A 25,184-nucleotide genomic window follows, 5' to 3' on the forward strand; every position below is an offset into this window, starting at 1 on the left:
CTCCAGCTGTTTCTTGAAACGAAATGTCATGGATATCATAAATTAAATTTAAAATAGATAGAGTATAGTGCTTTTTGATGAAAGAATATTATCGGATAACTGCAACATATTATATATATATATATATATATATATATATGTTGTTCTTTTTAAAAAGACATTCATCGGTGATATCAGTGCTTTAATTTTCGTATCATATATTAATTTCAAAAGACGCATTTGTACATAGAATTAAACGCAGCGTACCAAAACAATTAAAAAATAAATAAAATGTTGGATGAACAAAAATGTGGCTCCGGCCGGGATCGAACTGGCGACCTTCTGCGTGTAAAGCAGACGTGATAACCGCTACACCACGGAACCTAACCGTTGAATCTCTTCTAACAACAGGTATAACTGTATGCCATAGTTGTTGTTTTAATAATAAAAATAATGCAGGTAATTAACATTTTATAACAATAATAAATAACATGCATTTGAAAACATTAAAGAGAAAACGAGTAAAAAGGAGGCGTACGAGTAAGAATAACGGCAAAAGCGTAAGTGAAGAATCGATCAATCAGTAATTAATTATGTTACGTTTTATTTATAAACATATAGAAAAGTCGGCCTATATTGTACAAAATATATTAAAGCGTGTATATTACACGTATCGTAAATCGTAAATGTATTATAAATATAACAATGACATTTTAATTTAAATTACATCTGGACCGTACTTTATATATACGCTAAATTGCACCTTCCACAAGCTAATCGATTGGCAATTCAGGACGAATACCGTTCGTTTACAGTGCTTTTTCATCGTTTACGGTGGTTTATATGGTATAATTATTTTTTTAACACACCGTTTCGGTACACGCAACGGTAGTTTACTTTTTGAGATTTCTTACTTTATTATCTTCTTTATAATTCCCGTTGTAACAGTGCTATATATATATATATATATATATATATTGTATAAAACATTGTATAAAATTAAGAAATCAAGGGAGATTATATGTATATATATATATAATCTCCCTTGATTTCTTAATTTTATACAATGTTTTTCTTAATTTTACTAATTTTTGTTTGAACATTTTTGAGACATGTGGAAATATATCCTATTTGTATCTCTTACAAGTTTGTTCTTCAGAAATCATATGGGCTAAACGTGACATGTGTGTACGTGAGTGTGATTACAGATATAATTATCGAATGGTCACGATAATTACACGATTCTCGCTTGGATCTTCACTTGAAGCAAACTGGTCCGACCGTGAAGCCGAAAGCCTGATGCGGCGAACCGTAGTCGATCGGATAAAAGTCAACCAACGGCAACTGTTGCGGTTTCCTAGTGCGAATCAAAAACACGGTTTCGGCCTTGCTCTTGCGATTTCTGCAACCATCCACAAGAACATGCGGCCTGGTGCCGTTGTACGAGAACACTTCCTCATTATCGCCGAGTAATCGCAGTGAGAGGTCATAACTGTGGCTCGACTGGTCACTGTTGTACCAGGCGACGCTGTTCATGCACGTATAAGTGAAGTTTTGGTAGACTTCTTGGCTGAGGAGACGCAGGAAGTTCAACTGTACCACTCCGATCGATTCATAAGTAATCTGTAAGATAAACTTGACTCAGGTGATTGGATGTTGATTAACAGTAAATGGCGCGATTTTGCGTCCGACGTCAAACTGATAACTTCTCGAGTAAGAAGAATTATATGAAACAATATAAAATCTCATGTATAATTATATATGTACACATTAATCGTATATATATGAACTTCGTTTCTATGTGGCTATATATATTATCACATGTAATTATAAATTTCCTACACAGAGAAGAACGCTATTAAATGAAGAAAATACAAATATAATATTTGGTAGTATATATATATTGGGTGAGTGCAAAAGTTCGTGCGGAGTTTGTGAGTAAAAGTCACACAGTGATTAGGCAAACAAAAATCTTTATTCAATCAATGATATATTCTCCATCGTTTTCTATAATCTTTTCCCAACGTTCTGGCAGCATACGGATGCCAGAACGTTGGGAACGTCAGAAATATATAATTATATATATATATATATATATATTGGGTGAGTGCAAAAGTTCGTGCGGAGTTTCAATAGATGGAGTTATAAGCGTCGTAAAGTGTTGTCATTAATACTTCCATCTACATATTATATAACAAGTTGGAAAGGTGACGTCTTCAGCTGTTATTAAAAAAAAATCATTTGTTTTCATACAAACTGCTTCGAGAAATATCACTTTAAAAATGAGTATCGATAAGGTGCATTTACGCTTTACATGTTATGCTTTACGAGTTTCGGAAGGGAATAAACGTTGTCGCAGCCGTAGAAAACATTCAGGATGTTTATCAGGATGAAGCACCAGCTAAACGAACTGTGGAAAAATGGTTTGCTAAATTTCGGCGCGGAGAATTTAACCTTGAAGACGAGCCACGCTCTGGTCGACCTTCTGACATTGATGACGATGTTTTGCGTACTTTAGTGCTCAATAATCCGCGAATTTCAACAGAAGAAGTTGCTACTACTCACTAAACGTTGACCGATCAACCGCTTTTCGGCGTTTAAAAAAGATGGGATTCGATTTGAAGCTCGATATATAGGGGGCCCCATTTGCTGACCGAGAAGAACAAAATCAAGCGAATTTCTGCAGCCGTTTCTTTACTCGGGCGGCTCAATAACGAGTCGTTTTTGGATCGACTAGTGACGGGCGATGAGAAATGGGTCCTCTACAACAATGTTCAGCGCAAACGGACATGGAAACAATCAGGTGAGCATGGTGACGCAATGCCAAAGGCCAGTTTGCACCCGATGAAGGTGATGCTCTCTGTTTGGTGGGATTGCAAGGGCATAATCTATTTCGAGCTTCTCCCCGCTGGCGAAACGATTGATTCGGACAAGTACTGTCGCCAATTAACCAATCTGAATCGAGAAATAAAAGAGAAACGTCCGATTTTGTCAAATCGCAAGGGAGTCGTCTTTCATCACGACAACGCCAGACCACACGTTTCGAAAAAGATGCTGCGCAAACTGAAGAGCCTGAAATGGGATGTCTTAACGCATCCACCGTATTCTCCTGATATCGCACCATCTGACTATCACTTGTTCCAGTCATTGCAAAATTATTTAAATGGGAAAAACTTTGACTCTTTGGAGGCCTTAAAAAACGGCGTCTCTTCGTTCTTCGAATCTAAACCGCGCAGTTTTTATGATCGAGGCATCCGTATGCTGCCAGAACGTTGGGAAAAGATTATAGAAAACGATGGAGAATATATCATTGATTGAATAAAGATTTTTGTTTGCTTAATCACTGTGTGACTTTTACTCACAAACTCCGCACGAACTTTTGCACTCACCCAATATATAATTAAGATACATTTTAACTCTCTGTATGATATACCATCATATACCATCATAAATAATTACAATATGTCCATACAAAAGAAATAAAATATTATTGTACGAATACAATTAAAGTAACTATTTATATTTGTGATAGCCCGTGATGTAAATTTTAATTAAATAAAGCTATTATATTTGTATTTTCTTCATTTAATAGCGTTCTTCTCTATGTAGGATATATATATATATATATATATATATATATTTACATATAATACATGTAATGTCTTGAAACGGTTGCAGCGTGGTTAACGGGCTTCAGGAATAGAAATTATGGAAGACTTACTCGGAATCCTCCGCGCAAGTGCGAATACCAGTCGCTCTTGTTATTCTCTTTCCTCCATGGTATGTTCGGCATTTGGCTACTATGAACATCGGGAAACACACAGGTCTCACCCATGCTGGAGATGTTGCAGTACACGTAGATCGCGTCGTCCGGCATGCCTAGATTCGGGTCAATCCAGTACCAACCTATTTGACGGAGATTAACACCGAACTCGCTCAAACATCGAGAATGAAGTGAGTCATCTCTTAGAGGCGGTTAGGTTAGAGTGACATCGGTTTACCGACATCGGTTCTGAGATAGTTAATTATGTGATGTAGAAATCAATATAACGAAGAATGGACTTACCATCCTTGAAGTGAGGATGCCCATAAAACAGATCTCTGCACGTCCTCACTGGATTTGCTCTGGTACCAGTCGGCTTGCGTATCCGATCTAATGCTTGTCGCATGGCGTAAATAGAGCTGTACATGTCTAAGAATTCGGGACCCAGTTCCTCTTCCGATTGTCCATTCTTATTTTCTTGTTGCTCGTTCTTGTTCTCGTCAACTTTTTCTTCCTCTTCATCCCTGGGTCGAGTGGAAATAATCAATGAGAAAGATTTAGCAAACACGATATAATACTTTGCAGGATACTCTTTTCCGAATTACAAGTCTATCTAGAAAAGCAATGATTTAAATTGCAAGTCTATCTTGAAAAGCTTTTCATCTTGTCAGATTTGCGAGAGCTTTCCAACTTGGCGTACTGAATATGTACTGAAGATAATACAAGTAATCAAAATTTGCATTTCTTACTTTTTCTCCTTTTTAGTTAAAATTGAACGGTTTAGAGTAGTTACTCCACGCTTACTCGTTTGCCGAAACGTCACGTCTTCTTCTGGCCAATTGACCTCTGGCAAACAGCAGTTCCGGCGGGATCATAGGCTGCTCCGCTGGTGGACCGGGCGGTCCCGGTGGGCCCGTTGGACCCGCATCGCCTTTCGTTCCATCGTTCCCGGTGTTTCCTTTCGGTCCAGGCGTACCCTCCATACCAGGTAAACCCGGAGGACCATCATTGCCTTTCGATCCAACTGGACCGGCAGGTCCGGGGCTTCCTTTGGGCCCTTCGTGTCCGATTTGTCCTCGCAAACCTTTCTCACCCTGCTCTCCTTGATCACCTTTGATTCCGACATGTCCTAAATCACCCCGGTGTCCTTTAACACCTCTGCGACCCTTGTCGCCTTTCGGACCTTTCGGGCCGACCGGTCCAACTTTACCCGAAACACCGACAGCACCAGCTATACCCGGTGGTCCATTTTCCCCCGCTGCTCCTGGCAAACCTCTTACTCCTGGCAAACCAGGTGGGCCAGGTAAACCTTGAGGACCGACGTGTCCTTGAGGTCCTGGCGGTCCAGGTAAACCTACATCTCCTTTTTCTCCTGGTAAACCTGTGTTACCTTGTAGCCCTGCCGGTCCTTCTGGACCCTGAGAATTAATTGTACGCGTGATTGAAATTTTTATCGTTACGAAAGGAACGTTACACAAGAACTCTTCCATTTTTCTCTTTTATTTTTATATTAAAAATACCGATTTTCCGGGAGGACCAGGTAATCCTTCCTTGCCGAGCGGTCCAGCTTCGCCCGGTGAACCGGCGTCGCCAATATGTCCGTCCTCGCCATCCTTTCCAGCCTCGCCTTTTGCGCCCGTGAGACCAGGTTCTCCGGGAGGGCCGGGAAAGCCAGGTAGTCCTACATTACCTTTCGGTCCTTCGGGTCCGATTAATCCTCGAAGTCCCGGATGGCCGGATGAACCTGCTTTGCCTTCCTCACCTTTCGCTCCGGGGAAACCTCTTTCTCCCTTAAAAAGTTCGTTAAGTTTAATACATTAACATATTTAAGTAAATTATATCAAGTTAATTAATAAAATCAAAGGTAATTAACAAATAATTTATAAATAAATTATAAGATAATTAATAAATAATGAATAAATAAATTATAAGATAATTGATAAAAAAAATGTAAATATTGATACAACGAAAGAAAGCGGGAGGAAAAAAAGAGAATGGTTTAACCTGCCTGTTTACCCACTGCTCCTGGTACACCGGGAGGCCCTGAACTCCCATTATCTCCTTTCACACCTTGGCGGCCTTCCGGGCCTGATGAACCCTGCGTACCTTTAAATCCCTTCGGACCCTTAGGACCCCGTTCTCCCGGAGCACCTGGTGACCCCATTGGTCCGGTGGTTCCAGAATCTCCAACTTCGCCTTTTGTACCTGGCGGACCCGGTAGACCTTGCGATCCGATAGGTCCAGCTAGACCAATCGCTCCGGCCGGACCTTCTTCGCCTTTAGGCCCTTGCCGTCCCATCTCGCCGGGTGGTCCCTTCTCTCCAAAAGGACCCATCAAGCCAGGTTCACCGCGCGGTCCTTGGATACCTTGCGGACCCGGAGGACCCTGTATGCGTGTATGTTTTTCTCCTTTTTATGATCATATGATTCAAAGGGCTATTCATCGGTAGGATTATCTCGTTATCTTTCTTATTTTTTTCGATCGATTAATTACTAAGCCGGATACGCACCATTTCTCCTTGGGATCCTTTAAATCCTTTTTCGCCGGGTGGACCTATGTCGCCTTTATCACCGTCTTCTCCCGGTACTCCGACTGGTCCAGGTGGTCCTGGTAATCCTCTTTGCCCCGGCAGACCGTCGCGACCAGTAGGTCCAGCCAATCCAGGCTCACCCTGAGATTTTTCAATTAAAGTAAAATTAACGATATTTCTTGTCCAAATTCCTGTTCATAGGTAAACAAGAGACTTAGCTTATTATTCTTTTTGCGCTTCGTGTAATTACCCTGTCTCCTTTAAGCCCAACAGGCCCTGGCGGACCTTCAGGTCCTTGCCTGCCTTCTAAACCTGGTGACCCATCCTTACCAGATTCACCTTGAGCACCCTTATCGCCGGACGGTCCTTGAGCTCCGATGGGACCTATCTCTCCTTTCAAACCAGCTAATCCCTACAATTCACAAATTAAACAGTGTTAAATCTAATAATGCAGGATGTTCTATTAAATTTAAGCGTCATAAATATAAGCATAAATTAAGCGCGATAAATGTCATTTTCACCTTTGACGATACAAAAAGTAGCAAAGAAATAAATTATGTCTTTCAAGTGCGTCTTCATAACGACAAAAACTAATTTCTCCAAGATTGTATCTCTTATGGTTTGAGAGAAAGATGATAGATTAAACGGTCGACCATTCTTTCAGAATGACGGTAATCTCTCATTTGGTTTTATATTTATCGGTTTTGTTTGATTATACAGTGCCATTATTTCGGAGATATTTCGGATGTTCAAATTAGTCAATCATAATTATCAATATCGAAAGTAACTGACTGGCAAACCACTCAGTCCTCTTTCTCCTGGAAATCCTGGTAATCCTCCAGGACCCGGCGGTCCTGCTGGTCCCGTTAAACCAATTGGACCTGGCGGTCCTTCTTTCCCTTGTTCACCCGGTGGACCAATTTCTCCCGGAAGTCCCGGGCTGCCTGGCGCTCCAGGTTCACCAGATTGTCCAGTTTCTCCTATTGGTCCTTGAAGACCAATAACGCCAGGAACTCCCGGGGATCCCGGAGGTCCAGACTCTCCAATCGGACCACGTTCACCAGGTGGACCTGGTATACCGTCTTTACCGTCGAGACCCAGAGAACCAGGTGGTCCCACAAAACCACGCGGACCTTCGACACCTGGAGGACCGACCTCTCCTGGTAGTCCTGGGGGTCCTGGTTGACCGGTGTCGCCCTTCGGACCTGGTAATCCTTCCGAACCTCTTCTCCCACGAGCTCCTCTGAAACCCTATATGATGGCGTTAATTGGCATGTTATGTTATGCATTGTATATAAAACATATACACCATACACATACACATACTTAGATATTAGAATATCATATAATATATATGTGAAATACATTGTGTATATCTATACTATATACGTTATACGATTGCATGATACGCGTGCCCGTATCATATGCATTATATTTATTATTAAATTATGTTTTGTTGTGTCTACAAATTATGCCATATATAAATTCTATTCTCTCTCTCTCTCTCTCTCTCTCTCTCTCTCTCTCTCTCTCTCTCTCTTCCTCTTTCTCTTTCTCTTATATGCAAAAATATAATATTTACGTGAACGAATATTATCCATGTATAATAGATTATGATATATACTGTTATACTATTATATAAATATTACATTGGCAAGGATAAAGGTAAGAAAAAGAAAGCATACACGATATATCTTGGACAAAGGGCGTTTCAAAAGCGTTCAATATGTTCGAGTAAACATATGTTTTCATAATCGTTAGGAACGCTACTAACGATGAACTTACTCGTGGCCCTATTTCACCGCGTTCTCCTTGCAGTCCGTTATTCCCCTAGAATTAAAGGCAAGTAGTGCGTTATTAAACCAATTAGAATCAAAGGGCTGAACATATTTTTGTTTGTTATAGTTAATGATATTCACCCTTTCGCCTTTATCACCGCTAGGACCTTGCTTCCCCGGTTGCCCTTTATCTCCCTTTTCTCCAGGATTTCCAGGATAGCCAGCGAACCCAGATACACCAATTTTGCCCTTCTCACCAGCCGCGCCAGCAGGTCCAGTCTCACCGCGCGGCCCTTCGAAGCCCTTTGGTCCCTCCAATCCTTCGAGGCCCGGGATACCCTGCGGTCCCGTTGTTCCAGGTTCCCCTTTCACTCCAACGTCGCCTTTTTCGCCCTCTAATCCTTTCTCGCCCTTCTCGCCACGTTCACCAGGCGGACCGCGCTGCCCTTCGTCGCCTTTTATACCGCGCACGCCTGGAAAACCTATAGGTCCTTGTGGACCTGGCGGACCTTGTTCACCCTTCACTCCAGGCACTCCAGAATTACCCGGAAGACCTGGAGATCCATCCGCACCCGGAAGACCGGGGATTCCGGGTTTCCCTTGCGGACCCTGTTTAGATTAGGAATTATTTCTATCACAAGGTGATTCATGACTGGTCACGAAGATGCTTCAGAGAATAAATATACAGCGAAACAAGTAAATATATAATTTAAATACATTATATGTCTAAATTATAGTACAATATATGTTTAAATCACATTTTTCAATCGTTTCAGTGAGCAGATTCATTTCTTAAAATGATGTCATACGTTTATAAATCGCTCTTATCTAGATACAATTATATCAGTAATATGGAACATAATAATGGAGAAACTTTTTTCAATTTTCAACGTTATTACTAGTGTCATTTCGAGAGAGGATACATGAATTCTGGAATGCCTTGCACATCTAACCGTATTTGATGTTTATTAATTATTTTTGCCACGAATTTTCCACGCAATGGATATGTAGATAATAATTCTTTGGAGTTATTAAACATAGAAAATGAAAAACTTACGGCTAGACCGGTCGGTCCTAGCAGACCTTGAGATCCAGGTGGCCCCACTGGACCTATGGGTCCTGGTTGACCTAGCGCACCAGCAGGACCCGGTGGGCCGGCGTTGCCTTTAACACCGGGCGGTCCTTCGTTTCCAGGAATGCCAGGATTACCCGGTACTCCAGGAAAACCTCTTGGTCCGATAAATCCTCTCGGACCCTGTACAAATTGAACTCATTTCTCGAACTTCTATCTTCTTCGCAACAACGAAAAAGAAATACTTGAATAGTCCTTACTAATTCACCGGGTAAACCTGGTAAACCGGGAGGGCCATCCTCACCCTGTATTCCCTCATGACCCGGCAAACCCGGTTCTCCGGATATCCCCGGAAGTCCTCGTTCACCTTTATCTCCAGGAAGACCCGGTAATCCTATTAGCCCTTGCTCGCCTTTTACCCCTGGCGGTCCACCGAGACCTCGTTCACCGTCTCTGCCAGGACGACCTCTTCTTCCCTCTCTACCGGAATTTCCGGGGATTCCTGCGAAAAATTGGTCATTTCTGTGCTCTTGCAAAAGATAAGCAGATCGGAAAGAATTGACGTGAAATTTCTTCGGCAAAATCAAATCACCGAATTTGTGCGTGACATATATAATTATGTTACTGTATGTTGTTATTATACGGGGTGTCCCATTTTAATGTCCCATCCCAAATAACTCTTCGGTATTGTAGTTTCAAGGAAAATGATCTGAATAAAAGTTGTAGGGATTTAAGTGAGCTACCTCACGGTGACCTTGACTTTGACTTTGATCTCTATTTTCAAGGTCACTTGAAGGTCAACTTGCGTTTTTTTAATGGGCACCCTTATTTTTTATTTCACTGTTTTTCTTTTCTACTAGTTAATTTGAACAACTTTTGTCTAAAACATTTTTTTATTTGTCTAATATTTTCTGAGATATTTGAGGAAAACTTGATAACTTTTTCAATATTTAACTTACGATATCTCGCTAATTATTTGTCGGAAGAAAAAGTGGTACTACACTTTCTTGCTTTATTTGGTCTCAAGAATATATATTATTAAAATAGCGCCCTGATTTTTGTTAATTTGATGATTTTGAAATTTCCAGAAATCAGTAAGCTAACAAAAGTCAAGGCGCTATTGTAGCAATATATTCTTGGGACTAAATAAAGCATGAAAGTCTGATACCACTTTTTGTTCCGACAAATAATTAGCGAGATGTCGTAAGTTAAATATTGAAAAAGTTATCAAGTTTTCCTCAAATATCTCAGAAAATATTAGACAAATAAAAAAATGTTTTAGACAAAAGTTGTTCACATTAACTAGTAGAAAAGAAAAGCAGTGAAATAAAAAATAAGGGTGCCCATTAAAAAAAAACGCAAGTTGACCTTCAAATGACCTTGAAAATAGAGGTCAAAGTCAAAGTCAAGGCCACCGTGAGGTAGCTCACTTAAATCCCTATCACTTTTATTCAGATCATCTTCCTTGAAGCTTCAATACCGAAGAGTTATTTGGGGTGGAACATTAAAATGTCCCACCCCAAATGACACCCTGTATATCTGTTTCATACCGATTACACGTTTGTTCGAACAAATTTTGCAAAAACAACGACAAACAAATGTTGTTTGTTCGTCCAAGCAACTCGTCGTTGCTTGTTAATCCTATTTCCACTTTCACTTTTTAGTGCGAAACATACCTCTTTCTCCTCTGGGACCAGGTTCGCCGATGTCACCGGGTTCTCCTTTCTGACCCTGAGGTCCGGACGGTCCCTCAAGTCCTGGTGTGCCGGTGAGGCCCATCGGGCCCTCCGTACCTCTCATCGTGAGCATGTGCTGCGACAACATCTGTCTCAGCGCTTCCGCCTGCGAGTCTGGTCCCTTTTCGTTACCTTGTGGGCTCAACTGCGGCATCACGAAGACATTGCCCGGCGGGCCGGGTGCACCTTGCAGTCCAGCCAATCCATCTCGGCCAGGTTCACCCTTTTTACCCGGTAGTCCGGGTAATCCCGGCGGCCCTGGGAAACCGCGGGATCCCGGTGGACCACGATGAGCGTTGTAATGCTCGTTGTCGTAATACGACCATTGTTCGTAAAGACTCACTGTGGGAAGGTTTTCGTGATTATCCTCGTAACTTGATTCTGCTTCGAACACGTTCGCGATGGTCGTTGTTGTCTGTACTTCATTAGACACCTGAGCAATGAAAAGATTAGAATTTCACTCCCTTATTTTATTCACACATTTTTCTTTATCTTTGCTCGTTTTGTTTTTTTATTTGTTAGCTAGTTCGACTTAGTTTCTTAGCTAAATCAAATTGACATTAGCTAATCGTATTAGCTAATTTAACATTCGTAAGACGTTAGCTACATGTCTGATCGACAGCCAACGTTCGGCGATCGTTCTTGCAAAAATGAGTTTTATTTCATTTGAGTTTAGTCAAGCGTAAATATACATTCGGAATGTACCGTGTGATTTCCGACAAAAATCTCCATCGTCGGTTTCAATACGTAAGTTATATTCGCAATACCACCAGAAGAGAAACCGCGGAAGTTTCCGTTGCCATCTTCGCCTAAATCCTCCTCGTTGTAATCATATTCGTTTTCACCTATCGCGCTCTCGTAATCTTTCAGTCTTTCAAATGCGTTATTGAATATGGAGGAGATCGCCGGATCGTTATAGCGATTATAAGTGGAGAGGTTTGCGTCCAGGTTCTCCGGTTCTCGATGCGATATAGCAGCAATTGAAAAGCTGCCGCTGGAAGAAGCGGAAGTATGATTCGGCTGTTTAGCAGTTATTTCAGAGCTTTTGTAATAAGTAGAGGACGTGGATTGTGTTCCAGATGACTCTTGGCTCCGATTGCTACTCAGTAAAGAGCTGTGACTCAATCTTTGTCTCCACTGGTGTCTACAGTCTGGTGCAAATACCGTGCAGATTTCATAGGCGGCATCTGGATTCGAGGCGATTTTCAACATCTCGAGGCTTCCCTAAAATTGGAAATGTACGTGCGAGTGTTTCGTCGTTTTATTTTCATTTTCATTTTTAATTTTAATCTAATTTATTAATCAGATGAAATCTTTTAATTTAATTCGTATTTAATTTTATTTTATAATGATACTGCCATCGCTGTGTATTTTATGAGATAAGTTCTCTTCGGCTTTCTCCTATCATTTCTTAACTAGAATTACACTGTCTTGCAACGATTATTCCCATCGTCCGCTTACCAAATACAAGCCGTCATGCTTAAGTTGCCGACCGACGGTGACGATACCGGCGATGCTGATAATCTCCTCGGGATTTCTCCGCAGCTCTCTCGTCATTTGCCTATTGCAGTCGAGAATGATTGTGACGGCGTCACCTTTGACGCTGACTCCCAGCCGATGCCACTTGCCATCGGAGATGTCGACGTCGAACGAGATTAACCTCCGATGATCGTTCGAGCCAGTGTTGTACAAGAGGCTGATGTCGCGCCCCAACGACAGAGCCAGCTGATCGTTACCGTTGTCGCTGTAGATGGTGAAGAGCGTAGATTTGGGGTAAGCTGTGATCGAATATTCGAATAAAGATCGTGAATATGTCGCAGGTATTGAAGATACATATCGTTGGTAAATAATGATATAAAAAGAATAGTATTTCGCCATTAATTGTATCGTATATTTATGATCCTTTAATTTAAAATCCTATATCCTGTTAGGCAATGTGTTAGTCGATCTTGCAACATGGAGCTGCGACTCACTAGTCCTTAGCTTCGCGGTGATCAAGACGGAGAAATCTTGCGGCATGCCGGCCGGAAACAGCGTATTGGTATTAATAGTGAGGAACGCGGTTTCAGCGATATCGTACGCAGTCGTGCCATTTCTACAACGACCCTGCGCGCTCGTTACCCCGAGCGGTTTCTGCTGCATTCGTACTGCCTCCAACAGGTCCACCGTGTTCTTCGCTGAAATAAAAATCAGTGGTGGTAAGTGGGAAAGTCGCGGAAGTGATCGGGATATCATATGTGAGACATATATTCGCATAAGAAAATTTCTTCGAGACAGATCAGAGAACGTATACTATTTTTGTACGAATGTGGCAGTCGGATAAGAGGGACATAAAATTAAAAGTAGGAATGAGTTGGCGTAATAAGATGGGTGCAATGAGCGACTAGAAACCTAGTGACCCGTGAACTCGTCGCTCGTAACTCAGATCGCTCGAACGAGCGTCTGAACGACCAATTCAAGAAGACGACGTGCCGCGAGCGTAACGCGCGACATGTAACTTTGCATGCGGCACATACGAAGTTCAATTAATGTAATACAGATCATTAAGAGCGCATCGCACCGACAACAATAAAACCGCATGTGCTCAATCCAAACTAGGAAACTGAAACTTTTATCTGAATTATTCTTCGCCAATTCTCTTCCCGCATTGCTGCAGAGCATTGCTGTTAAATGTTGCTACTAAAGCAACACTTTAATATTTCGTACTGTCAGATCGTACGATCGGATGGATTTTCTACGTATGCGGAAGGCATGCTGGTAGTAAAGTTCTATTTTTAAATATTATTTCAATATTGTGTTATAATCCCGAAATATTGAAAATGTAACTAGGAAGGTGGAAATTGCAAGTTTTAATATGTAATATGCGTTAAAAAAGTCAATATGAAGAGAATAATTTGTGATCGCGTGTCTATGTAAGGTGTGTAATTAGGTGACGATAATGATGCGTATGTAAGATTCCATTTGAGTACAGAAATAAAACTTGTTGTGACATTTCGTCGAGGGAGATGAAAGGTATTTGTTCCAAATGGGTCGATGACATTTTCTCTAATATTTAAAATGACAGGTTGTTCTCTGTGCGACTTACCCATATCTCTGGCTGTGATATCTGCTATCGTCGGCCGCGATTGAAGACTCGATGTGACGAAGAAGAACAGGAAGAGGAACAGATGGGACTTGAGGAGATACCTCAAAGATTGCATTTTCCATCGTCTTCTCGGATGATTTAATGGTCTCATGCTGCCACCTTGTCGTCAGACCATGCTTTCTCAAACTTTCAGGATATTTCTTATACGAGCAACTGTGGGTCGATCGCACATAGACCGAGATTACCAAGAGGCCGACGTCATTGATTGTACAATTTTCGCGGGGGATATGAGTATTTCTCATAAATATGAGCTTGTTCTTTTCACGCTTCTTTTCTTCCTTCTTTCTCTTTTCCTTTTCTCTCTCTCTCTCTCTCTCTCTCTCTCTCTCTCTCTCTCTCTCCTCCTCTCTCTAGTTCTTTTCCTTCTTGTAGTTCTTGTTCTCCTTTTACGTTCTTCCTTTTCTTCCTTTCCTGCTGGACGTACCCTTCTTGAAATGAACACAGCACGTTAACGAGTACCCGCTTGAGCGAATGTACCTCCTCTTCTCTTCTCTCTTTGCTATATTGTCCCTTCCTCTGTCAGTCCCTTCCTCCGTCTTTTGATCCCACTCTTCTCCTTCTATGATATATCAAACATCTTCTTATGGCTACGCATGTGATGTGTGTCGCTTAGATGACTCGCATCTGCGTTCCAAACATGTGTTCTTTAATGACGATTCCGCGTCTCGCCTATTGACACTGATTCATGCTGCACGTGGCACTATCGTCTGTGAGTGCAGCTATTCGATTAAACCTTTCTTTTTTAACGACAATACTTAATTTTAAATTAACTGCTGCAAAGTTGTTATGGACATGTTTGATCGTATCGCTACGTATTGTCAAAAGATGACGTTCAGAAGGAGAAGAAGATATACATATTGTACAATACATCTACATACATCGTGAGAAATAAGCAATGTCGATACATTGAAGACAGAGACAAGACGAATGGAAACATATCTGAAAACTCTTTTTCTTCAATCAAGTCGTCATTTTGAAGAGTAGAGATTCATTTTTATTTTTTGATTTTTTGATACATTTTGATTTTTTCATTTGTATGTGTCTCTTTATTTGCGATGTGATTTTTTCGTAAGTATAATTGACACGAAATGCAAAATACGTATAATGGAGTGTATATTAAACTGAAGATATGAATTTATATAAGACCTCAAGGAAAGAGAAATATAACGATTTAATCGAAATGTCATATGTTAAGCAATTAAAATTTCGTATATTCTTTTACGCTTGATTTATGATTATAATATTTCTCTTCAGCGGTGTAATTATTAGAATGTCCTAAAACGGCGTGTTTTGGGGAGCAACCTATATAGTGAAGAACACCAATGTCAGTAACCGAGGTCAGTGACCGAGGAAAGCTACTTGTAATAAACGTCGACATCACTTGCATGTTCATTGATTGAGTTTTGCTTATCATCTCGTAAAGTATTCTTTTCTTCCGCAATATTATTTATTATTTTTCTACATATCTTGATGAAGTAACAGCTTTACTTGTACAACCTTATTTCTATGAAATCCATTTTTAATAATAAAGAAATAAGTAAAAGGTATGGAGATAAATACTCGGAAAAAGGAACGAGAATTGTACAAATATTTATATCGATGAAAAGAGAAGAAATTCTTGCATTTAAGTATTTACATAGTAATTGTTTTATTAGTTTTGTTAAAATGAAGGAGGGAAATAACATCGCGCATTAAATACGTTTAAAAAATAATTAGTAACTCAATATGTATGCTGAGTTATTTAGCTTGCGTCATTGTTATTTCGGTTAAAGTTATAATTTGTTAAATTGTAATTATTTATTGCATTAAATTAATAAGTTGCGTTGTATTATTCAAAAGCATAAATTGCACTTAAAAATTACGATGAGATATATTTTTATCTTAATATTATATGAAAAATAATAGCAAAGATATGTAAAGAAGATTTTGGAATTAATTATTAAAATAATTGGCTCTTTATGCTAATAATAATGCGATAAAAATTAACTGGAAAAAATGCTTTCAATTCTGATTTGGGCATAATTAAGTTCCAAGCGCCATCTAATGGTATTGAGGAAATTAAAATGATATCTCGGTTTGAGTCTCAAATGAACACTTGTGAGTCGAGCTTCATGCTGAGAATANAACCCTGCGTACCTTTAAATCCCTTCGGACCCTTAGGACCCCGTTCTCCCGGAGCACCTGGTGACCCATTGGTCCGGTGGTTCCAGAATCTCCAACTTCGCCTTTTGTACCTGGCGGACACCGGTAGACCTTGCGATCCGATAGGTCCAGCTAGACCAATCGCTCCGGCCGGACCTTCTTCGCCTTTAGGCCCTTGCCGTCCCATCTCGCCGGGTGGTCCCTTCTCTCCAAAAGGACCCATCAAGCCAGGTTCACCGCGCGGTCCTTGGATACCTTGCGGACCCGGAGGACCCTGTATGCGTGTATGTTTTCTCTTTTTATGATCATATGATTCAAAGGGCTATTCATCGGTAGGATTATCTCGTTATCTTTCTTATTTTTTCGATCGATTAATTACTAAGCCGGATACGCACCATTTCTCCTTGGGATCCTTTAAATCCTTTTTCGCCGGGTGGACCTATGTCGCCTTTATCACCGTCTTCTCCCGGTACTCGCCGACTGTCCAGGTGGTCCTGGTAATCCTCTTTGCCCGGCAGACCGTCGCGACCAGTAGGTCCAGCCAATCCAGGCTCACCCTGAGATTTTTCAATTAAAGTAAATTAACGATATTTCTTGTCCAAATTCTGTTCATAGGTAAACAGAGACTTAGCTTATTATTCTTTTTGCGCTTCGTGTAATTACCCTGTCTCCTTTAAGCCCAACAGGCCCTGGCGGACCTTCAGGTCCTTGCCTGCCTTCTAAACCTGGTGACCCATCCTTACCAGATTCACCTTGAGCACCCTTATCGCCGGACGTCCTTGAGCTCCGATGGGACCTATCTCTCCTTTCAAACCAGCTAATCCCTAAATTCACAAATTAAACAGTGTTAAATCTAATAATGCAGGATGTTCTATTAATTTAAGCGTCATAAATATAAGCATAAATTAAGCGCGATAAATGTCATTTTCACCTTTGACGATACAAAAAGTAGCAAAGAATAAATTATGTCTTTCAAGTGCGTCTTCATAACGACAAAAACTAATTTCTCAAGATTGTATCTCTTATGGTTTGAGAGAAAGATGATAGATTAAACGGTCGACCATTCTTTCAGAATGACGGTAATCTCTCATTTGGTTTTATATTTATCGGTTTTGTTTGATTATACAGTGCCATTATTTCGGAGATATTTCGGATGTTCAAATTAGTCAATCATAATTATCAATATCGAAAGTAACTGACTGGCAAACCACTCAGTCTCTTTCTCCTGGAAATCCTGGTAATCCTCCAGGACCCGGCGGTCCTGCTGGTCCCGTTAAACCAATTGGACCTGGCGGTCCTTCTTTCCCTTGTTCACCCGGTGGACCAATTTCTCCCGGAAGTCCCGGGCTGCCTGGCGCTCCAGGTTCACCAGATTGTCCAGTTTCTCCTATTGGTCCTTGAAGACCAATAACGCCAGGAACTCCCGGGGATCCCGGAGGTCCAGACTCTCCAATCGGACCACGTTCACCAGGTGGACCTGGTATACCGTCTTTACCGTCGAGACCCAGAGAACCAGGTGGTCCCACAAAACCACGCGGACCTTCGACACCTGGAGGACCGACCTCTCCTGGTAGTCCTGGGGGTCCTGGTTGACCGGTGTCGCCCTTCGGACCTGGTAATCCTTCCGAACCTCTTCTCCCACGAGCTCCTCTGAAACCCTATATGATGGCGTTAATTGGCATGTTATGTTATGCATTGTATATAAAACATATACACATACACATACTTAGATATTAGAATATCATATAATATATATGTGAAATACATTGTGTATATCTATACTATATACGTTATACGATTGCATGATACGCGTGCCCGTATCATATGCATTATATTTATTATTAAATTATGTTTTGTTGTGTCTACAAATTATGCCATATATAAATTCTATTCTCTCTCTCTCTCTCTCTCTCTCTTCTCTCTCTCTCTCTCTCTCTCTCTTCCTCTTTCTCTTTCTCTTATATGCAAAAATATAATATTTACGTGAACGAATATTATCCATGTATAATAGATTATGATATATACTGTTATACTATTATATAAATATTACATTGGCAAGGATAAAGGTAAGAAAAAGAAAGCATACACGATATATCTTGGACAAAGGGCGTTTCAAAAGCGTTCAATATGTTCGAGTAAACATATGTTTTCATAATCGTTAGGAACGCTACTAACGATGAACTTACTCGTGGCCCTATTTCACCGCGTTCTCCTTGCAGTCCGTTATTCCCCTAGAATTAAAGGCAAGTAGTGCGTTATTAAACCAATTAGAATCAAAGGGCTGAACATATTTTTGTTTGTTATAGTTAATGATATTCACCCTTTCGCCTTTATCACCGCTAGGACCTTGCTTCCCCGGTTGCCCTTTATCTCCCTTTTCTCCAGGATTTCCAGGATAGCCAGCGAACCCAGATACACCAATTTTGCCCTTCTCACCAGCCGCGCCAGCAGGTCCAGTCTCACCGCGCGGCCCTTCGAAGCCCTTTGGTCCCTCCAATCCTTCGAGGCCCGGGATACCCTGCGGTCCCGTTGTTCCAGGTTCCCCTTTCACTCCAACGTCGCCTTTTTCGCCCTCTAATCCTTTCTCGCCCTTCTCGCCACGTTCACCAGGCGGACCGCGCTGCCCTTCGTCGCCTTTTATACCGCGCACGCCTGGAAAACCTATAGGTCCTTGTGGACCTGGCGGACCTTGTTCACCCTTCACTCCAGGCACTCCAGAATTACCCGGAAGACCTGGAGATCCATCCGCACCCGGAAGACCGGGGATTCCGGGTTTCCCTTGCGGACCCTGTTTAGATTAGGAATTATTTCTATCACAAGGTGATTCATGACTGGTCACGAAGATGCTTCAGAGAATAAATATACAGCGAAACAAGTAAATATATAATTTAAATACATTATATGTCTAAATTATAGTACAATATATGTTTAAATCACATTTTTCAATCGTTTCAGTGAGCAGATTCATTTCTTAAAATGATGTCATACGTTTATAAATCGCTCTTATCTAGATACAATTATATCAGTAATATGGAACATAATAATGGAGAAACTTTTTTCAATTTTCAACGTTATTACTAGTGTCATTTCGAGAGAGGATACATGAATTCTGGAATGCCTTGCACATCTAACCGTATTTGATGTTTATTAATTATTTTTGCCACGAATTTTCCACGCAATGGATATGTAGATAATAATTCTTTGGAGTTATTAAACATAGAAAATGAAAAACTTACGGCTAGACCGGTCGGTCCTAGCAGACCTTGAGATCCAGGTGGCCCCACTGGACCTATGGGTCCTGGTTGACCTAGCGCACCAGCAGGACCCGGTGGGCCGGCGTTGCCTTTAACACCGGGCGGTCCTTCGTTTCCAGGAATGCCAGGATTACCCGGTACTCCAGGAAAACCTCTTGGTCCGATAAATCCTCTCGGACCCTGTACAAATTGAACTCATTTCTCGAACTTCTATCTTCTTCGCAACAACGAAAAAGAAATACTTGAATAGTCCTTACTAATTCACCGGGTAAACCTGGTAAACCGGGAGGGCCATCCTCACCCTGTATTCCCTCATGACCCGGCAAACCCGGTTCTCCGGATATCCCCGGAAGTCCTCGTTCACCTTTATCTCCAGGAAGACCCGGTAATCCTATTAGCCCTTGCTCGCCTTTTACCCCTGGCGGTCCACCGAGACCTCGTTCACCGTCTCTGCCAGGACGACCTCTTCTTCCCTCTCTACCGGAATTTCCGGGGATTCCTGCGAAAAATTGGTCATTTCTGTGCTCTTGCAAAAGATAAGCAGATCGGAAAGAATTGACGTGAAATTTCTTCGGCAAAATCAAATCACCGAATTTGTGCGTGACATATATAATTATGTTACTGTATGTTGTTATTATACGGGGTGTCCCATTTTAATGTCCCATCCCAAATAACTCTTCGGTATTGTAGTTTCAAGGAAAATGATCTGAATAAAAGTTGTAGGGATTTAAGTGAGCTACCTCACGGTGACCTTGACTTTGACTTTGATCTCTATTTTCAAGGTCACTTGAAGGTCAACTTGCGTTTTTTTTAATGGGCACCCTTATTTTTTATTTCACTGTTTTTCTTTTCTACTAGTTAATTTGAACAACTTTTGTCTAAAACATTTTTTTATTTGTCTAATATTTTCTGAGATATTTGAGGAAAACTTGATAACTTTTTCAATATTTAACTTACGATATCTCGCTAATTATTTGTCGGAAGAAAAAGTGGTACTACACTTTCTTGCTTTATTTGGTCTCAAGAATATATATTATTAAAATAGCGCCCTGATTTTTGTTAATTTGATGATTTTGAAATTTCCAGAAATCAGTAAGCTAACAAAAGTCAAGGCGCTATTGTAGCAATATATTCTTGGGACTAAATAAAGCATGAAAGTCTGATACCACTTTTTGTTCCGACAAATAATTAGCGAGATGTCGTAAGTTAAATATTGAAAAAGTTATCAAGTTTTCCTCAAATATCTCAGAAAATATTAGACAAATAAAAAAATGTTTTAGACAAAAGTTGTTCACATTAACTAGTAGAAAAGAAAAGCAGTGAAATAAAAAATAAGGGTGCCCATTAAAAAAAAACGCAAGTTGACCTTCAAATGACCTTGAAAATAGAGGTCAAAGTCAAAGTCAAGGCCACCGTGAGGTAGCTCACTTAAATCCCTATCACTTTTATTCAGATCATCTTCCTTGAAGCTTCAATACCGAAGAGTTATTTGGGGTGGGACATTAAAATGTCCCACCCCAAATGACACCCTGTATATCTGTTTCATACCGATTACACGTTTGTTCGAACAAATTTTGCAAAAACAACGACAAACAAATGTTGTTTGTTCGTCCAAGCAACTCGTCGTTGCTTGTTAATCCTATTTCCACTTTCACTTTTTAGTGCGAAACATACCTCTTTCTCCTCTGGGACCAGGTTCGCCGATGTCACCGGGTTCTCCTTTCTGACCCTGAGGTCCGGACGGTCCCTCAAGTCCTGGTGTGCCGGTGAGGCCCATCGGGCCCTCCGTACCTCTCATCGTGAGCATGTGCTGCGACAACATCTGTCTCAGCGCTTCCGCCTGCGAGTCTGGTCCCTTTTCGTTACCTTGTGGGCTCAACTGCGGCATCACGAAGACATTGCCCGGCGGGCCGGGTGCACCTTGCAGTCCAGCCAATCCATCTCGGCCAGGTTCACCCTTTTTACCCGGTAGTCCGGGTAATCCCGGCGGCCCTGGGAAACCGCGGGATCCCGGTGGACCACGATGAGCGTTGTAATGCTCGTTGTCGTAATACGACCATTGTTCGTAAAGACTCACTGTGGGAAGGTTTTCGTGATTATCCTCGTAACTTGATTCTGCTTCGAACACGTTCGCGATGGTCGTTGTTGTCTGTACTTCATTAGACACCTGAGCAATGAAAAGATTAGAATTTCACTCCCTTATTTTATTCACACATTTTTCTTTATCTTTGCTCGTTTTGTTTTTTTATTTGTTAGCTAGTTCGACTTAGTTTCTTAGCTAAATCAAATTGACATTAGCTAATCGTATTAGCTAATTTAACATTCGTAAGACGTTAGCTACATGTCTGATCGACAGCCAACGTTCGGCGATCGTTCTTGCAAAAATGAGTTTTATTTCATTTGAGTTTAGTCAAGCGTAAATATACATTCGGAATGTACCGTGTGATTTCCGACAAAAATCTCCATCGTCGGTTTCAATACGTAAGTTATATTCGCAATACCACCAGAAGAGAAACCGCGGAAGTTTCCGTTGCCATCTTCGCCTAAATCCTCCTCGTTGTAATCATATTCGTTTTCACCTATCGCGCTCTCGTAATCTTTCAGTCTTTCAAATGCGTTATTGAATATGGAGGAGATCGCCGGATCGTTATAGCGATTATAAGTGGAGAGGTTTGCGTCCAGGTTCTCCGGTTCTCGATGCGATATAGCAGCAATTGAAAAGCTGCCGCTGGAAGAAGCGGAAGTATGATTCGGCTGTTTAGCAGTTATTTCAGAGCTTTTGTAATAAGTAGAGGACGTGGATTGTGTTCCAGATGACTCTTGGCTCCGATTGCTACTCAGTAAAGAGCTGTGACTCAATCTTTGTCTCCACTGGTGTCTACAGTCTGGTGCAAATACCGTGCAGATTTCATAGGCGGCATCTGGATTCGAGGCGATTTTCAACATCTCGAGGCTTCCCTAAAATTGGAAATGTACGTGCGAGTGTTTCGTCGTTTTATTTTCATTTTCATTTTTAATTTTAATCTAATTTATTAATCAGATGAAATCTTTTAATTTAATTCGTATTTAATTTTATTTTATAATGATACTGCCATCGCTGTGTATTTTATGAGATAAGTTCTCTTCGGCTTTCTCCTATCATTTCTTAACTAGAATTACACTGTCTTGCAACGATTATTCCCATCGTCCGCTTACCAAATACAAGCCGTCATGCTTAAGTTGCCGACCGACGGTGACGATACCGGCGATGCTGATAATCTCCTCGGGATTTCTCCGCAGCTCTCTCGTCATTTGCCTATTGCAGTCGAGAATGATTGTGACGGCGTCACCTTTGACGCTGACTCCCAGCCGATGCCACTTGCCATCGGAGATGTCGACGTCGAACGAGATTAACCTCCGATGATCGTTCGAGCCAGTGTTGTACAAGAGGCTGATGTCGCGCCCCAACGACAGAGCCAGCTGATCGTTACCGTTGTCGCTGTAGATGGTGAAGAGCGTAGATTTGGGGTAAGCTGTGATCGAATATTCGAATAAAGATCGTGAATATGTCGCAGGTATTGAAGATACATATCGTTGGTAAATAATGATATAAAAAGAATAGTATTTCGCCATTAATTGTATCGTATATTTATGATCCTTTAATTTAAAATCCTATATCCTGTTAGGCAATGTGTTAGTCGATCTTGCAACATGGAGCTGCGACTCACTAGTCCTTAGCTTCGCGGTGATCAAGACGGAGAAATCTTGCGGCATGCCGGCCGGAAACAGCGTATTGGTATTAATAGTGAGGAACGCGGTTTCAGCGATATCGTACGCAGTCGTGCCATTTCTACAACGACCCTGCGCGCTCGTTACCCCGAGCGGTTTCTGCTGCATTCGTACTGCCTCCAACAGGTCCACCGTGTTCTTCGCTGAAATAAAAATCAGTGGTGGTAAGTGGGAAAGTCGCGGAAGTGATCGGGATATCATATGTGAGACATATATTCGCATAAGAAAATTTCTTCGAGACAGATCAGAGAACGTATACTATTTTTGTACGAATGTGGCAGTCGGATAAGAGGGACATAAAATTAAAAGTAGGAATGAGTTGGCGTAATAAGATGGGTGCAATGAGCGACTAGAAACCTAGTGACCCGTGAACTCGTCGCTCGTAACTCAGATCGCTCGAACGAGCGTCTGAACGACCAATTCAAGAAGACGACGTGCCGCGAGCGTAACGCGCGACATGTAACTTTGCATGCGGCACATACGAAGTTCAATTAATGTAATACAGATCATTAAGAGCGCATCGCACCGACAACAATAAAACCGCATGTGCTCAATCCAAACTAGGAAACTGAAACTTTTATCTGAATTATTCTTCGCCAATTCTCTTCCCGCATTGCTGCAGAGCATTGCTGTTAAATGTTGCTACTAAAGCAACACTTTAATATTTCGTACTGTCAGATCGTACGATCGGATGGATTTTCTACGTATGCGGAAGGCATGCTGGTAGTAAAGTTCTATTTTTAAATATTATTTCAATATTGTGTTATAATCCCGAAATATTGAAAATGTAACTAGGAAGGTGGAAATTGCAAGTTTTAATATGTAATATGCGTTAAAAAAGTCAATATGAAGAGAATAATTTGTGATCGCGTGTCTATGTAAGGTGTGTAATTAGGTGACGATAATGATGCGTATGTAAGATTCCATTTGAGTACAGAAATAAAACTTGTTGTGACATTTCGTCGAGGGAGATGAAAGGTATTTGTTCCAAATGGGTCGATGACATTTTCTCTAATATTTAAAATGACAGGTTGTTCTCTGTGCGACTTACCCATATCTCTGGCTGTGATATCTGCTATCGTCGGCCGCGATTGAAGACTCGATGTGACGAAGAAGAACAGGAAGAGGAACAGATGGGACTTGAGGAGATACCTCAAAGATTGCATTTTCCATCGTCTTCTCGGATGATTTAATGGTCTCATGCTGCCACCTTGTCGTCAGACCATGCTTTCTCAAACTTTCAGGATATTTCTTATACGAGCAACTGTGGGTCGATCGCACATAGACCGAGATTACCAAGAGGTCGACGTCATTGATTGTACAATTTTCGCGGGGATATGAGTATTTCTCATAAATATGAGCTTGTTCTTTTCACGCTTCTTTTCTTCCTTCTTTCTCTTTTCCTTTCTCTCTCTCTCTCTCTCTCTCTCTCTCTCTCTCTCTCTCTCTCTCTAGTTCTTTTCCTTCTTGTAGTTCTTGTTCTCCTTTTACGTTCTTCCTTTTCTTCCTTTTCCTGCTGGACGTACCCTTCTTGAAATGAACACAGCACGTTAACGAGTACCCGCTTGAGCGAATGTACCTCCTCTTCTCTTCTCTCTTTGCTATATTGTCCCTTCCTCTGTCAGTCCCTTCCTCCGTCTTTTGATCCCACTCTTCTCCTTCTATGATATATCAAACATCTTCTTATGGCTACGCATGTGATGTGTGTCGCTTAGATGACTCGCATCTGCGTTCCAAACATGTGTTCTTTAATGACGATTCCGCGTCTCGCCTATTGACACTGATTCATGCTGCACGTGGCACTATCGTCTGTGAGTGCAGCTATTCGATTAAACCTTTCTTTTTTTAACGACAATACTTAATTTTAAATTAACTGCTGCAAAGTTGTTATGGACATGTTTGATCGTATCGCTACGTATTGTCAAAAGATGACGTTCAGAAGGAGAAGAAGATATACATATTGTACAATACATCTACATACATCGTGAGAAATAAGCAATGTCGATACATTGAAGA

The 25,184-nt window shown here is 41.2% G+C and overlaps 1 protein-coding gene and 1 non-coding gene across 2 annotated transcripts; both read right to left on the minus strand.

Moving 5' to 3' along the window:
- Positions 1-290: 290 nt before the first annotated feature.
- Positions 291-363, minus strand: TRNAV-UAC (transfer RNA valine (anticodon UAC)). The gene has a single exon. It is a non-coding gene; the product is annotated as a tRNA-Val (tRNA).
- A 735-nt stretch (positions 364-1,098) lies between these two features.
- Positions 1,099-24,566, minus strand: LOC105189122 (collagen alpha-1(XI) chain). The gene is made up of 32 exons (XM_025306534.1): positions 24,220-24,566; positions 23,108-23,311; positions 22,596-22,912; positions 21,840-22,358; positions 21,075-21,567; positions 19,658-19,899; positions 19,383-19,580; positions 18,467-18,934; positions 18,333-18,377; positions 17,369-17,804; positions 16,810-16,970; positions 16,542-16,703; positions 16,141-16,420; positions 13,945-14,103; positions 13,566-13,627; positions 12,833-13,151; positions 12,321-12,637; positions 11,565-12,083; positions 10,800-11,292; positions 9,384-9,625; positions 9,109-9,306; positions 8,193-8,660; positions 8,059-8,103; positions 7,066-7,524; positions 6,524-6,685; positions 6,253-6,414; positions 5,751-6,128; positions 5,263-5,532; positions 4,547-5,160; positions 4,046-4,266; positions 3,701-3,885; positions 1,099-1,602 (listed from the first exon to the last, which is right to left on the minus strand). The coding sequence occupies exons 1-32, from the start codon at positions 24,368-24,370 to the stop codon at positions 1,237-1,239; spliced, it is 9,315 nt and encodes a 3,104-aa protein (XP_025162319.1). The 5' UTR covers positions 24,371-24,566; the 3' UTR covers positions 1,099-1,236.
- Between the last annotated feature and the right edge of the window lie 618 nt (positions 24,567-25,184).

Source organism: Harpegnathos saltator, unplaced genomic scaffold, assembly GCF_003227715.2.
Source record: "Harpegnathos saltator strain DR-91 unplaced genomic scaffold, Hsal_v8.6 scaffold125, whole genome shotgun sequence".
NCBI lineage: Eukaryota > Metazoa > Arthropoda > Insecta > Hymenoptera > Formicidae > Harpegnathos > Harpegnathos saltator.